Source organism: Catharus ustulatus, chromosome 1 (assembly GCF_009819885.2).
Source record: "Catharus ustulatus isolate bCatUst1 chromosome 1, bCatUst1.pri.v2, whole genome shotgun sequence".
Taxonomy (NCBI): Eukaryota; Metazoa; Chordata; class Aves; order Passeriformes; family Turdidae; genus Catharus; species Catharus ustulatus.
Genome location: NC_046221.1, coordinates 34788642 through 34805859, shown reverse-complemented (window position 1 = coordinate 34805859; position 17218 = coordinate 34788642). Strand labels below are relative to the sequence as shown.

Genomic DNA, 17218 nt, shown 5'->3' with positions numbered 1-17218 from the left:
GTTATGCTTCTGATCAGAGCACAAGTTAAAAGGTTCCCCTGCTAAAATAACCCTCTCATAGACTGAAATTCACACTGGAAGATTTTTTCTCTTTAGCTAAATTTGGCACTCCTCAAACTGTACTGTTTTGTTTTTTCCCCTTATTTTTCTTTCGTTTTTTGTTCATGAAGACTTTTTAGATGGGGCTTAAACTAGCTCTAGAAACAGAACAACTTAGAAAAGGATGAATGCACACTAGAACTTACTCAGAAGAAACAGGGCAAAAAAATTGTGATATTATAAAATTAAGAGGAAGAAAATTTATATGCTTTTTGTTTCATGAATGTATGATTCGTGGAAAATCTGACTTGCATGGTATTACCAAAATTTGGACAAGAGTTCACAGAGTTCACATTGTAGTGGGCTTTACAAGATCTGTCAAAATATTGTTGAGTAATAAATACTTGGATTACTAGGACATTGAAAGTAAAAGAACATGTACTACTAATTTTGAAATATAATTTAAAAGTTCATTGTTTAGATTTGCAGTAAATGACATTTGGCAGTTTCTCTGCCAAAGCATATTAAATCATCCTTGTATTCAGTTAAATAGTAGTCATTTCTTGGTCTCAGTGTAGGCTTACTTACTGAAATAAAAGAGCCAGTTGCCTGACAATGGAATTTTAGGCCCTTCAAAAGTACTAATTAAAAACATTATGACAAAATAGAAAAGTAATAGGGAACTTCTAGTCTTTTAAAAGTACTGTGATATGTGGGTATTGCCAAGGGATTCTTATGTGTACCAGGTGGCTATTTAAAAAGAGTAGTAAATTGCAGAGTACAGTTGTAGTATTACCTCTTCCAGGTGTTTTAGATGTTAGGCTGAAAATCGTATTTTTCACGTGGAGGTATTAAATGAAAGCTTTTAACTTGCTGTTTGATATGCCTGTAGGACTTACTGTTAGCCATCTGGGAATACAGGATTCATGATATGGTTAAAGATGCTATCCATATGCAATTTGACATCATGCTGGTCATACTCCAGCTGTAGACTCTTTATTCCTGGCCTTTTAATTTTCTCTGATTAGCTAACAGCACCTTCTGTGGTTCAAGCTATCATGTAGATATTCTGAGTCTTTACTTAGGGTTTCTAATCAAAATTGGATGTGTGTGCTTGTCTGTGAGACAACGCTGGGAAATTTCAGCTTGCCTGCATAATTTCATGAGAATTCCCAGTGCCTCTAATTGATCCATGATGGTCTGTTTTGACTTGGTTCTGTCTGCAAAGCAAGGGTATTGTTTTTATCTCTGTGTTTTCCTGCCTACTTTATTTCTCATAACAAAGTTTGAAGCTGTTGCACTGGCAGAATTTGTATTGCCAGTCTCTATCACTGATGCACTTTTCTGGTAGCTGTAATGTGGGCCTCTGGATGACTGAAACCTGTCTTGTGCTGAAATGATTGAGCAAATGTTAGTGATTCTTTAAACAAAACTTTTGCATGCTTTACAACATTTTTGTATGCCTTGCATTACAGTGATGTGAGTGGGAGACCTTGTACAAGAGACCTTTTCTTTGCTGCTGTATCTTTCTTTCTGCTTGCCTCAGAATATTTGAGAAACAACAAAACTGGAAAGGTTGCTTTGCTGAAGTGTTCAGTGGCCCCTTTTCTAGTGCTGCAGGATAATGCCTGCTCACAGCAGAAAACATCACTTTTTAAAATTCACACACACCCCACCCCTCCATGTGGCATGGGTGTAATTTGTGAAATTTTAATAAATACCTGTGTGAAAGTTAAACCTGGATCAAGGAGTGAAAGCCATAAACTCCTCTGTACATTAAGACGCTATGCAAAATGTAACAGTGGGTGTATCAGAAGCAATACAAAAACCATCAAAAGAATGCAGAAATCCAGGACAATATTAGTTTACAAATTCAGAGTTATGTTTGGATGAGGAATATGTGATCCAGGATAATTCCATTTGGCTGTGGATCCTAATGAATGGAGTCAAACTGACTGACTCCTGTAATTTGTTAAAAGAAAAAAGGAAATTTTTTTTTTGTCAAATGAAATGTTACAACTACTAAAGAAACTTTGCTCAGAAAACAGATGAGGATTGAAAACCCATGAATGTAAGGTTTTTAAAATCGAAAATAACTAAACAGACAGTTTAGGGGCTAATTAGAAATGACTGAAAGAGATGCTAACTTCTTCAAAGAACTAGATTTAGTTTCTGTAAAGAATCCATTGCAGTGGTTTTTAGGCTGCCTGGCCCACTGCCTTCCCTGCTTACAGGAAGGACGGGAAGAGAAGAAAAGGGCTTGTACCACTGTCCTTCTAAGGGATGAGTCCATAAAAAATTCACAGTGTTTAAGCCTCTGAGGGGTGTGGTATTAATGTTTGTAGCCCAAACTTCATATCCCAAATTAGAAAGAATTAAAACTAGAAACAGATGACAGCATTTTAAGTATTCTTTATTAAAATACACTGCTGGCTCTCCTTAGAGGAATATATGAAAGCAAATTATTCTGTGAAAATTATTGTAAACTGTTAGAGACCACAATGGGTAATGCTAGGGATGGCTCCAGAGCAAAACTTCATAGACTAGGCAGCCTTTGGAACAAACACTTTGAAGACCAAAATGCTAACTTTTTGTGACCTAATATTTCACAAGCTAAACATTTTCATTACATTTATTCCAGGAATGAAATGGGTTTTCTTTAACATTTATCTTTTGATTCTCTCATGGTAAACTAATTCAGAGCTGCCAGGCTTCTACGCTTGCAAAATGCAGAAGTAGTCTTTGTGAAAGTGTTCAAGGCAGTTAATAGAACTGATGGGATTCTATGTGATCTTCCTACTGATAACTTTTCTTTAATTAAAAAAATTCTCTAAGAAATGGGATCTTTTTTTCAAATGTGGTATACATTAATCTTCTCTTGAATAAAAAAAAATGTAGGGAGAAGATATGCATATGAAAATAAACCACCTCCTCTTTAGCCTAGATTCACAGTGCTTGTGCAACAGATGTGACTCCAGTGTATTGCTATGTACAGATTCAAAGATAATTGAATCCTTCTGTAGTAGCTATTAAAAATGGGTAAATGCTCTATTTCCAGATGAAAATAAAGTGGAGAGATATGAAGAATTTTGGAAGAAGTGTGTGAGAAGGGGGGTAGGGGGGAAGAAAAGAAGATAAAATTAGTTTTTTGTGTTGCTAGAAACATTACTGTTTCTTTGCTCAACTTTAACACAAATATTTTCAGAATATCTCTGCCAATTTTGAATTGAAGCCTGAGAGATAGCTGCAATAAAAGCTGCAAAAAAAAAAAAAAAAAAAAAAAAAAAAAAGAAAGAAAGATAGCATAAAAGCCCTGCGCTTGAGGACAAAGCCACTTATTTTCTGCATTTCCTGCAGGAGCAGGCTGTCCTTTTGTGCCAAAAAATGAGCTGGTATGGAAGAAGACCAGCCTGACTGAACATGGAGCTTTTGCTGGAACTCTGTGAAAAAAGAGTTTATGACTTTTGAAAGAAGAGGCAGGCAACTCAGGAAGAGTACAAGTATGTTGTTAAGTCATGTAGAGTGAAAATTAGAAAGGCAAAAACTTAATCTTTCCACTATTGTAAAAGATAATAAGAAGTGTTTTAATAAATATGTTAACAACAAAAAGAGGGCCAAGGAAAATCTCCATTCTTTATTAACTTCAGAGGGGGAATGTTGTTATCAAGGATGAGGAAAAGACTGAGGTACTTTATGCCTTCTTTGCCACAGTCTTCAACAGAAAGACCAAATATCCTCAGGGCAACCAGGGACAGGAGCAAAGAGATCCCCGAAATCCAGGAGGAAATAGTGACCTGCTGGGCCACTTAGACATCCACAGGTCTGTGGGACCAGATGAATTCATCCAGGGGTACTGAGGGAGCTGCAGAAGAGCTCGCCAAGTCACTCCATCATTTTTCATCAGTCCTGCCTCACTGGGGAGGTCCCAGGTGATTAAAGGTTGGCCAATGTGACACATGTTCACAAGAAAGGCTGGAAAGGATCCAGAGAGCTACAGGACTGTCAGCCTGACCTCAGTGTCAGCGAAAGTTATGGAACAGATCATCCTTGGTGCCTTCATGCAGCATATACAGGACAACCAGGGGATCAGGACCAGCCAGCAGGGGTCTGGAAAAGGAGGTCCTGCTTAACCAACCTGAACTCCTTTTATGACCAGGTACTCACCTAGGGAATGAGGGAAAGGCTGTGGATGTTTTCTCCTTAGACTTCAGTAAAGCCTTTGACACTGTCTCCTGCACATTCTGTAGCAACTGGCAGCCTATGGCTTGTACCAGTGAGCTCTTCACTGGGTAAAATGCTGCTGGGCTCAGAGAGCGGTGGTGAATGGAGCTACATCCGGTTGTGTTGGTACTGGGATCAGTTCTGTCTAATATCTTTATCAGTGATTTGTATGAGGGCATCAAGTGCACCCTCATTAAGTTCTCAAATGACACCAAGAGTCTTCCGTGCAAAAAAAGGAAGTTGGAAAAATAATTTTTAATAATTGTATTATTAATTATGGTTGTATTTTATTTTAGTTAGGAAAGGATAAAGAAATAGTGATCACTGTTTTGTCCATATAATCAAACAAATGTATTTTTTCCTCTAAGTTTTTATTTTACAAGAAATGAAGAACAATGAAATATTCATATTGGAGCAAGATGACTTCACCATTATAATGGTTAAACCTCTGGTCCTCTACTAGGAAAGCAAGCTGTAATCAACCACTTAGCTGTTACTGAGTTACACTTATCTCCATTTCGCCTGTTTAACTTCCCATAAGCATGCTAAGCACCTCTTTAGAATGTGTTGACCTCTGATTATTTCTTGCTTTATGTATCCCTTAGCCCACATTGCTGAAGTAGGAAAAAAAAATCCTATTGGTAAACAGTGCAGAATAATACAGTCTGGTTTTGTTTTATTTATTTTGTATACAGGACGAATTTTTTACATCTTTAGGTCCTACAAAAATCAAAATTCCAGGCACAAGGATTGAATTTCATGCTGTGAAGTGACACTGATGAAACTTGTTTTTATGTAATGGACCAAATTCACTGTTGCAGTAAGGTGAAAAATTAAATCATTCAGGCTTTTGCCTGTTTGATTACCAAGTTGCAAAAATTGTAGTCGTGCCATAAGCTGTGGTTTTGAGATCTTTCTGAATCACAAGATATTCTGTGTTTGTGGGAGTCATGCAATTGAACCTATACATTAATACACCTATGTTAATAACATTAATTTTTTCTGAAGTCAAAGCCTGACTGGTAAAGCTGGCTTTATGCTTGAGTGAGAGCATTTCACCTTCTTTTCACTGGAGGAATTTTCAGCCTGGCAGCAATAGTATTATAATAACTGCCAGCTGCTCACTTGGCACAAGAGTGCCTAGAACCAAGAGGAAGAGCCCAGTGCATCATACATATAATTTACTTTTCTCTAAGATGAAGGTTTAGGCTTCATAAATATTTTGATCTGGTCTTTGATGGCTTTTGTACACACCAGTCTGAAAATATGCATGTGGAGTATAAATTGCAGATTTTATTTTGAAGTACATTGGAGTAGTTCCCACCAAAAAGGAAGAGATAGGAAGAGAAGTTATTGTGGGAGACTCTTTTATGAGTGGGTGGTCAAGAATGAAGGAAAACCTGTAACGTTAAGCAGATGGACCTCCCTTATTTTATACCATCTATTGGGTATGCAAGATCATTATCTCCCTAAATATTGGATAATTTTGAACTGGTCTTCACAACAAAAGAATAAAATTCAGGACATTATTTGTGAGGTAGAAACTCTGGAATGGAAATGAGACCTTTTTATATCCTCAACTCTGTGCTTGCCCACCATTGTCAGGACAATGACACAGCAGAAATTAGGTCTGGAGGAGTAAACAGAAGCAATCATTGTGCCTTTACATATAAACCCACACATCTGCAAGCCACAGAGCATTTCTTACAACGCCACTTTTCTCTTGGGTGTTTAAAATTGGCTTAAAAAACTACAGTGTACCAAAGGAGAAACCAAGGAAGCCTAAGATCCTTTTAGCATCTTTATTTCTAAATAATTTAATCATATCTGGAAACAGACCATACAATGCTAGGAAGGCATGGTGATCCTTGGTGGTCTGATTTTGGGAGAGTTTTGCTCTTAAAAGCTTTTGTAGTGGGCTTGGCCAGAAATTTCTCATTAACAGGCATTGAGAAACCCAGAAAAAGGTAGTACCAGTAGGTACTATCTGCATCCCCAGGATGCAAGCTTCTTGCATCCCCACATTCCCCACATTTAATTTCTTACGGTGGACAATCTCCAGTGAAATTGAAGATAACTGGAATTCAGACCATTTCACCTGCATCCATGAGGGAAGGAGAAAATTCTCCTTGTCATGAAGATATCCTGGGGCATGCATGGGAGTATAACATGGGAAATTTTGAGATCTGAAAGGACTATGTGGTTTGAAGCATGTGGTTTATGGTTCTTTACTTAAAATACATAGTAATGCCTTCTTTCTTGGCAGAATTCTTCTGTCTTAGATTCTATATAGAAGGAGGTGTCTAGCTTAAAGTCTCATGCTACAGTCAACTAATGAACTTCTGATCTCAGCTGCTGGTGTAATGTAAGCAAATGCTGCTTTACTATAATGAAGTACTGCTTTAGTGATACTTTTTTATGAGATTTGTGTCAAGCCTGATATATTTCAAATGAATGGGGAAGCAATATTCTGATTGAAAGCAACTGCAAAAACCAACTTACTATGTAAATTCCACACTTTCTGCTGGGAGTTCCCAGCATCTAGTGGTTGCACCTCAGTCTAAATCCTGTTTGATATGTGGACAAGACAGTAAAGAAATGGAAAAAATGGAAGAAAGATAGATAATACAACTTAGAAGATTCCCATGCAGAATCTTGGCAGTAACTGTGAGGAAGATGTGACTGACTCTCTGCTCTTTCCTCCCCCTGTTGTTTTTGTTGTAGTACTGGGACAATGGTATATCCGTGTTTGTGCCTTCTTCCTGCCACATATGCACAACACCTGTGGTTCATGAGACTCTGGAAGGAGGTGTTTCTTTCTCTTTCCTTTATGTTTTTCATACTACTTATTCTCCCTCCCCTTCCTTCTGAAGGTACAGGGCAATGAAAGAAGGAATTTAACCAGATTTATGCTTTTTCTTTCTTGTACAGCTGTATGTGTCGTGGGATATTACAATTGGGTCTGTTTCTACTGCCCTTCGACTAAAGTTCCATCATATTTTTTTGGTTCCCAAGCTTCTCTGACAGAAGGATAATAACATGCATATGATCTGTTTCTGCTTCAGCTACTTACAGATTGTGAGTGGCAGTGGGGCTGACCAGCTGCGGTTTGTTTTTTTGGAGTTGCTGTCTCAGTTGCTTTGAGGAATATAAAATGAAACTGGCTTCTCTACAGGTTAAGGGTGGGAGGAGGAGTTCTTTCTGCAGTGGCACCAGACAGTGAGACACTCTTTTTCCATGCATGTTCTTTTCCTCATAAGCCTTCAGTGCCCTGTGCAAAATAAATGTTGTTACAGAAAATACCATCACCAAATTTATCCTGACTTGTCTCAGCAGAAGTAGCAAAACTGAGAGTGGAATTTTGATTCTATGAAGTAGTCAGTTCCAGTGACAGAATAACAATACTAAGGAGTCCCCAGAATATGTGCTTCTCTGGGACTGTGTTGTCCCATTTGATTTGACCGTTCACTAAATGATCGTTGGCCAAGCTTCCTCATCAAAGCACAAACTGATGCAAACAATCTGGGTAAAGTTGGATCTAAATGGCGGTTGAAATTCTTAAATTGTAAAATTTTAGAGTGAGGTGCTTTTGTTTGTTTGTTTACTTAGGTTTTGTGTCTTCCTCATCTGTGGGGTTGCACTGTTCTAAGACGAGCCCTACTGGATGAGGTAGAGTTGTAAGTGTTGCACGCTGATGCCTCCCAATGACCAATATAAAGCAGCACACAACGCATATTTGTAAAACTCTACCTCCCCCACTTACAATACCATCATTACATCACCTTTTAAAGTATCTGTTACACATACCACATACCAGCCATCAAGTGTCTTTCTGCTTAATTCCTATTTAATGTTGGGCTATCATTGCAAAGGGGAGGTTAGCTGTGTCACTTTAAAATGCATGTTTATTGTGCTCTTTTAACACAATAGTCAGAATGACATAGAAGCTAAAATAGAAATTAGTGTACTCCTCATCTTCGAAAGTAATATTAATTTAAAAAAAAGAAGTGGAAATATCAATGTAAGTAAAATTCTATGTACTGTCTTTTGGTGTCAAACAAAAGATTTTGGAGTCTAAATAGCTGACTGTATTATTTAAAGAATATCTTCTCATTTGAGTCTTTTCATGCTTTAAAAACCAGCATTCTCTGCACATTATTATCTCTTTCCTGCCTTTTTCCTGTCATAACTTTATTTAAATAAGAGTACCATAAAGCAACTAATTTGTGATCACTGAATAAAAAAAAAAAAAAACCAAAAAAATTAAGGAACAACCTAAAAACCAAGGAAATTGACATCACCTTTCAGCGACCGTGCTTGGTTCAAGGTCAGACCATTGATCTTCTGCCCAGACTACATAATTTAAAAGGGTGTTTTTAGCACAGAATTTGTCTGCTAATATCAGTCCTTTTCTGTATGTTTATATTGATAGAATGTAATGAGATTACATATATTCTGATGAATAATGGCTGCCTTGTAAACTTGTCACCTACCTACAGTGACTCTTATGAATATTTGATGATAATAAGTAGTAGGAACTTCACTGTGTTGCTTGCATACACTTAAAAAACCCAGCAGCACAAGAGTACCTTTTGCTCTGTTTTTTTGCTTGGGGTAAGCAGTATGATATTTATATTCATATTAAATATTATACATCTAACATGTTCTTAATACTAGGAGTTCTGCTTAAATCACCATTCTGTTGTTTTAGGAGGAAAAGGTTGTAAGATGGAAGACACAATTTTTAACATTTAAAGTTGTATTTTAAGATGAGGCAGTAAGATTGGTTTGTCTTACATGAATTAGCAGTTGAGAAAAAGAAAAAAATACACTGAGCTATATTCACCATTTTGCAGATGCAGATATATTGTACAATGTGTCTAAAATTATTGTTTTAGGTCAACAGCTTCATAGACTTCTATACAATGTCTTTGGTTTATCCATTATCACCTTACAGATCCTATAGACGGTAGTTTTGTGTCATATTGCAAATTAGGCAAAATCTGTCAGCAACACGCAGCACCTTTTATTGTCTCTTCATCTGGTTTCTCTTCTTGCTGATGTGTAATAGAGGGTCTTCACCTTGTATGCTGTTTCAAGGTATTTTGGTGTGAAGCTGATATTGAAAACTACAATAATTTCATTATTATAAGCCACACTGAGTATAAGCCACACTGCTGGTTGCCAGCAACTTTTCATTCTTTGTCCATACATAAGCCGCACCTGATTTTAAGCTGCACATTACAATACAGAGTGTGATAAAAGGTATCTATTCTATCACCATCTGTTGAGGGTGGGGGCAGTGATCCTTATCTCTGCGGGTGATATTCTGCTAATGGGCCATCCATTGAAACCAGGCGGGGCATTGTTCTTTATCTTTGCACAACCCATCCTCCCTCCAGCGAGTCATTTTCTGCTAATGGCCATTGAGTCCCACTGTGTGACTGATAAAATTACTGCATCCCATTGGAAGTTGCTCCAGCCAGGGAGAAGGGCCCAGCATTTCTTACCAAGATAAAAACAGAGGTTTTGGGACACTAAGGTAGCCCCTTTCTCCACTGGACTCCAGAGGAAAACCAGATTTCTCCTCATCACCACTGGACCTCCGGAGGGAAACTGCACCTTCTGCAGGAGCACTGCTTCGACTGAACCACATCTGTCACTGCAGGAGGATGCAGCCACCATTTAATGGGACTGCTACCAACACCCTGCCTGACGGGGTGTCAGGCTGTACTCTGACTTTGTCAGGGTTTGGAGTTTGTTTCTTTGTAGTACTGTATTTCTATTTTAATTTCCCTAGAAAAGAACTGTTATTCCTAATTCCCATATCTTTGCCTGTAAGCCCCTTGATTTCAAAATTATAATAATTTGTAGGGAGGGGGTTTACATTCTCCATTTCAAAGAGAAGCTCCTGCCTTTCTCAGCAGACACCTGTCCTCCAAACTAAAACAGCAACTTTTCATTCTTTGTCTGTATATAAGCAGTACCTGATTATAAGCCACACTTTGGGTTCGGACCAAAATTTTAGTCAAAATGGTGCGGCTTATAATCGTGAAATTACTGTACATTTCTGATCTGTGTTCAGTTGAGGTTTGTGACTGTGATTCTCTCATTAGCACATTTGAAAACTTAGCATTTTCATTATCCAACTTGCTTTACAGACTATGTTTTAAATGATTGTATTTGTTTAATGACTTATTTTTCCTTCTGAGACTTGCAAGGCCTGTTATGCAGCTATATTTTTTTTTACTGAAGTGGTGAGGAAAACAGCAACAGTTCTGACATTGATAGGTAGATGTGTCATTTACTTAAAATAATCTGGCATAATAGTTACTAGATTTTTTTTTCAGTAGCTCTCGCATGCTGAGAGTGTAAAATGCATAATTTTATTAATGCTCCTATAGCAGTTTTCTTGAAAAACAGTGCTTTACAGAATTTGTTTTTCTTTCAGGGAATCAGTTTCCTCCGATTGCAGCTCAGGATCTTCAGTTTGTTCTGAAGGCTGGATACCTGGAAAAACGTAGAAAAGGTAAGTGTAGCTATCTTTGTGAAAGCTAGTGTTAATTAACGTCTGGGAAGTCTATATGTCTGTATTTGGTGTTCTACACATGAACAACTTTATATAGGAGAGATAAATAAAATGAGAAGAAGCGGAAACATTGAAGCATTATTATGCAAAAGAAACATAGCACATAATTACTCCTATAGTATTGAAAGAAAATCCTATTTATTTACTACCAAAATCATGCTGTGAAAGTCCAGCTAGCTGTAATTCAGAGACTTTCAGATATTTTTGAAGAAAACATTAGGAACGTATGTACAAGTACCATATGTTGACTTCATGTTTCAGTGAGCATCAAGATTTATTTTCCTTCAAGAGGGCAAATATTGATCTCAGCTTTGGTTCAGTCAATATTTACCTTGATTCAATAAATCTTATATTGTCACTTTAATACCCACTTAATGCTGCAATAACTCTAGGAAATATTTAGGAAGTTGTTCATTATTTCCTTACATTTAATGTTACACATGACTTCCCTCTTTATGTGATTTCAAATTCTTATTTGTTTTCTTACCACCAATTTTTATTTCTAATTTCCTTCTCAGTGCCATGCATTTCCTTAGTTTCCTCTCCTTAGTGTCTTTCCCTAACTCCTCCTCTCTGTTACCTCACCCTTGAAAAGAAGTAACATATTTTTGTTCAATAATGACATAAACCGATAAAACACATGTTGTATTAATTTCAGACCACAGTTTTCTTGGCTTTGAATGGCAGAAGCGTTGGTGTGCTATCAGCAAGACAGTCTTCTATTACTATGGAAGTGACAAAGGTACTTATAACAATTATGAAAGCAATGATGTTTTAATGCACAAAAGAATATGATAGTTTTATTGGAGTTGGAAACTGTGTCTTAATTTTAAGAAACAAAATGAAAATTTTAGAAAGAAGTTATTTTCTTTTAACCAGTTCTTGGGCAGTGCTATGAATTTTTAAAATGTTTAAATATTCTTCAGAACCTGTAAGTGATATACAAGTTTTCTAAAGCAGGAAAAAAAAATTAAGTTTCTTGTAAAGCTACTTTGTTTGCTAATAACAGCTGGCTGTTCAGTTTGATAGTATGCTAGTACTCAACAGTTTTACTAGATAGAAAATGTTCTTTTTCTCCAAATAGAATATTAATTTGAAAACATCCTCTAGTAATGAGACTTTCCAAGTTCCTTCTATCCAGGAAAATATTAATCTAAAAGCTGCATAGTGGACTTCTTTGTTTATTTTAAAATAGTATATGTTCTGGAAAAGCTAGAAATTAAGTAATATATTTAACTAAAGCCACCCATGGAAATGAAAGCAAACTTCTGAAGGTGACTTTTACAGTAAATTCACGAATACAAGCCGCACTGAATATAAGCCGCATCTCTGGGTGTTGGCAAATATTTCGGTTTTTGTCCATAGATAAGCCGCACCCGAATATAAGCCGCTTTGTCGTTCGCAGCGAGGACCTGCGTGCAATTATTAACAGAACCGCGGGAGGGCGGGGTTTACTGGCTGAGCTAAGGCTGTGCAGGCTCGGCCCGCTAGGGGCCGCTGACAGGGCCAGATGGCCCAGCACGGTGCTGCAGCTCGGGGCCGGCCGCCGCTGCCACTGGGCTCGGTCACCCCGGGTCGGCGCTGCCCTGCGGTGGCAGGCAGGGACGGAGCTTCCCCTGCTCCTACGGCAGCGGCGGCGGGCGGGGACGGAGCTTTCCCGCGCCCATGGCGCTGGCGGCGGGCAGGGACGGAGTTTCCCCGCTCCTGCCGCGGCGGCGGCGGGCGGGGACAAAGCACCCCGTCGGCTCCCCGAGCCGCGGCAATGGCTGTGCGGGGCTCCCGTCGGCACCCCGGGCCACAGCAATGGCTTGCGCGGGGCTCCTGTCGGCTCCCCGAGCCGCAGCAATGGCTGCGCACGCTTCCCCCCCGCTCCTTGGGCCGCAGCAATGGCAGCGCGGGGCTCCCGTCGGCTCCCCGAGCCGCAGCAATGGCGGCGCGTGCTTCCCCCCACCTCCCCGGGCCACGGCAATGGCTGCGCGGGGCTCCCGTCGGCTCCCCGGGCCACAGCAATGGCGGCGCCGGCTTCCCCCCCCATCCCCGGGCCACGGCAATGGCGGCGCGGGCTTCCCCCCCCCTCCCCGGGCCGCAGCAATGGCGGCGCCGGCTTCCCCCCTCCTCCCCGGGCCGCAGCAATGGCGGCGCCGGCTTCCCCCCCCCTCCCCGGGCCGCAGCAGGGGCGGCGCGGGCTTCCCCCCCCTCCCCGGGCCGCGGTAGGGGCGGCCCGGGTCCCCCCTCTCCTCCCCAGGCCACGGCAATGGCGGCGCCGGGCCCCCCCCCGTCTCTCCCCTGGGCTGTGGCAGAGGAGGAAAGAGAGCTCTCCCGTCTCTCTCCCCGCCCCCCGTGCTGCCTACAGGGAGCCAGGCTCCACCCGCGGTGCAACAAAGTAGCGATTTGTAACAATCGCAAAATGCCGACTTTGCAGCTGCTCGGCTCAGCACTCTGGCAGGCACTTCTGAGGTTGTATTAGCCGCTCCTGATTATTAGCCGCATTTCCGGTTTAGGAGCAAAATCTTAGTCAAATTGGTGCGGCTTGTATTCGTGAAATTACTGTAAATTTAAATGGCCACTTTGGAAAGAATCTAGCATAAATTTGAATTTTTGAAATTCACAGTCAAATAAAACTTGCTTACATTGTGTGCCATGTGCATTTGATGTTTAAGGGTAAACTAAATGATACATACGTATATCTGAGTAAATTTTAAAAGTGCAATAATGTAAAATTCCAGGGCAACCTTTCCATTGAAGTGGTTTTTTTTTTCCTTTTTTTTTGTTTTTGTCTTTTTATTTTTGAGATTACTGTAGGTAGTTATTATGTCGGCTTTTTTAAATTAAAGACTAAAATTATTTGCTCCAGATTGTTTCATTCCTTGCTAGTTTCATTTTGCTAGTTTCCCATCATGTCCTCTTTTCATAGTTTTGCTAGCATATCTGCGAAATGTTGCCTTTTCTTCTACACTCTTTTCTTGGGGTTTACAGGCTGAACAGGCACAAACATGAAAAATCTTTATTCAAAAATTTTGGGGAGATGTGGCATGATACTGATTTGGATTTGCCAGTACTGGTTGTTTTCTTTCTCTGAAAAATGATCATGAGCTGTTTGTTTACTTTTATTTATATATAGTTATACATTGCCTAGTACTTTTAAAGTTGCAACATTTTTCAGGATATATTGCTAGTTAATAAAGATTGTTCTTGATTATAAAATATTTTTATTTTTGTTTGCTATTTTTTTAGGAAAAAAAGGTTGTTTTTTTTTTTTTTAAGCATTCTTTTCCTTGTGGCTTTGCTAATGATTATTTATGCTTTCCAGCATATGGTCTTTATATTAAGGAGGGCATGTTGCCCACCTGGTCTTGGCCCTTTTTTCCATTTTTTTTTTTTTTTTTTTTTTTTTTTTTTTTTTTTTTTACTTCTTTTGCGACAACCTGATTATCAAGTCTGTGCTGCAATTTTTAATACCTGTATTGGAAATACATTCTCTAGCACTCAGAAGGTTGGTGCTATGTTAGGAATTGACTGATATTTTGTGGGATCTCTTTCATTTATGAATCTATAGACGGGTTTTTTAGCTAATGCATGTAGAGCTTTTGTAGGCTGCACATTGTTTGGGGAAGCTCCTCCTAACCTAATGATGTGGGAGGGGCACATGGTCCATTGGAACTGTATTGAATCATAGAATCATTTAGGTTGGACAAGATCAAGATCATTGAGTCCAACCATTAATGCAGCACTGACAAACCCCCACCAAGACTCTGTCCTAGGTGCCACGTTTACATGTGTAGTAAATGCCTCCAGGGATGGTGACACCACCATGTCCCTGCACAGCCTGTTCCAATAAATTGCCTAATACCCAATCTAAACTTTCCCTGGCACAACTTGAGGCTATTTCTTCTTGTCCCATCACTTGTTACTTGGAAGAAGAGACTGACCCCCCACTTCATTGCAACCTCCTTTCACGAAGTTGTAGAGGGCATGGCATGGTTGGACTCCAAACAGTAGTTCATGGAGGAAGCAAACAAATCAGATGCATGAATTCATGCCCTAGCTCCATTGGATTGGTGCTTGCAGTGCAGAAAAACTAGTTAAGTATGGTGTAGTGACTTAATCTTGTAATATGGGACGACTAAGTCACTCCTGAATTTGCCTTAGAATAAAAAAAGGATTTTTTAGACTGGTCAGAGGTACTGTCTTCAGGTCTGTGATGCCATTGTATATAAAATTGTATATTGTATATAAAAGTGCCTCTTCCAGTGCAGAAGCAACTCACTGTTATTGTGTAGAAACTGGACACCAGCCATGGCAGGCTAGTATGCTGTTAAAAGTGAGCTGTCATCCTAATGCTTGTGAGCTTACATGCTGCAGTTTATCACGCTGTTCAGCTGCAGATTGTCAGCATGGATGAGGTGTGTGATGAGGCAATCCTGGGCAGGTCTGGCATTTACTCACTGCAACTGTTTTCACTCCCACTGCTGTAGCCAGCAGTGATACCTGCTGTGCTGGGGGCCTTCTTTTACTGTGACCCTTGATGCTGCTCCAGATAAATTGGACCATGTAGAAATTCAGAGTGTGTTCTTACCAGCTGTGGAACAGCACTGTAGTGTGTGTTTGATGGCTTTGTGCAAATTGTGACCTGGTTTCAAAGTGATGAGGATTCCACACTGTCCACAGCACTTTAAATGGGTGATGGGCTGCTGGTGCCTCTGTTTTGGGGGATGTAATGCTGAGAGGCAGCAGGGATTTCTGCATCCATCTTGGAGTGTTTTGAATTGTGTATCTTTTTAAAACCAGACCATCAGTGAATAATCTGTGAAAGCTCTTTTGTGTCTGCTGTGATGTGTCTTTTGTTGACCAAAGTTTGATTTTCATGCTTAAGTATCAGTAGAAATGTAACTAAGTGGTAAACATGAGGCTATAGAATGCCTTTTTATTATTTGCATAGATTTGTTGTTTCCAAACCAGTTTTAGTTCTTCTAACTTTCTCCTTTTTGCTTTGGGAAAGCAAGAAGTATGGAAGTGTATAAAGCTCACAAACGTACAAGGATGAGTTTCAGAATAATTTACTCCAAGCTGAATGATGAAAAATGTGAGGCCTAGTCCAGAAGTATATACTGCAAATAAAGGCTGTGAAATGCAGTAAATGGCTGTGGGTTTGTGCGTGTGTTCACCTAAATGACTCCAAGCACCTCTTCAACAGTTGTGATGCGTGCAGGCCTGGTGTATGTTTTGTTTCCCTGTTTTCTCTTCCGTTTTCTCCTACATTTGGCGTAGCACTGGGTAGTGAAACAATGCAATTCATTGCAGAGATATAGATGGGTCTGAGTGAATCACCTGCATTTTTTCTCTTGATCACTGATAAATGGAGTAGATGGAGAAACAAGGCTTAAAGGTTTCAGCTAATTACATGTCAGAAATAGGTATTGTGGGAAGCATGTGTGTATTTATGCCTGTGCTGTGGTATCAGTTGCCAGCACATGGCCCACAACATTACAGAGGAGTGTGTTCTCAGAGCTGGGTGGGATTTTGAGAAGCCTGCCTGGTTCTCTTTTTCATAGTCTTTCCTTCCATAAATCTTTTATAGTCCTCTCTTTTCTTTCCTTCCTTGCAGTTGCACCCTGAATTGAGTACCCTGGTTCTCTATCATTTTTCTATATGATCTCTGGCTGTTCCTGTGTCCTCAGACACCGAGATGGTATGGATAACCTTTCAGACCTCAAAGTGCATGTGAATAAGGAAAGCTAATTTGTTGCTTTATAAATGATAGAATTAATGGCTTCATTACTTCTTTCTCACTAGGCCACAATGTTATATGCCCTTCTGTCTCAGCAAACTGAAGAGATCAGCTAAATGTTTAGCAAGACAGTAATTGATAACATTATGGTAATTTTTCCTCTGCTAATGGGCACTAAAAATTTATTTTCATTTTTATAACTTGGAAATGGTATCTGCCTGCCTGCCAGTAATATGATGTTAAACAGGGATATAATTCAGAGGCTTTTAGAAAAATCTGAGTTTATTTATTTATTTTTCAGTTTCTTTAGTTTTAACATGGACATGATAATTTTGGATTTCTCTGAATAATAAGATAATGATGACCAGGCCAGTGGTGACCTACTTTATTTGGGCAGAAAAGGGAATTGTGCATGCTCAACAGGACTTAGTTGTAGCAGGGTGATGGCAATCAAAAACATCTATCTAATGTGTACTGGATCTTCTGCTGTGAGACTGTTACACTCAGACCTCCACAGTCACACGTGCTGTTAATAATACATTATTTAAAAAATATCTACTGGGTGTAAGCAAACAGAATATAAACAATTCAGTGCCCTAAATCACTGCCTCAATTTCTTAAGTATTTTACAGTTTCAGTTT

The 17218-nt window shown here is 39.5% G+C and overlaps 1 protein-coding gene across 2 annotated transcripts in view; it reads left to right on the top strand.

Moving 5' to 3' along the window:
• The window catches only part of SKAP2 (src kinase associated phosphoprotein 2), a 121547-nt gene that overhangs the window by 59857 nt on the left and 44472 nt on the right, over nt 1-17218 (top strand). For both annotated transcript variants that reach the window (XM_033073303.2, XM_033073312.1), the window contains exons 5-6: nt 10712-10789; nt 11508-11591. In XM_033073303.2, coding sequence (XP_032929194.1) covers nt 10712-10789; nt 11508-11591 — 162 coding nt within the window. The remainder of the gene's footprint in view (nt 1-10711; nt 10790-11507; nt 11592-17218) is intronic.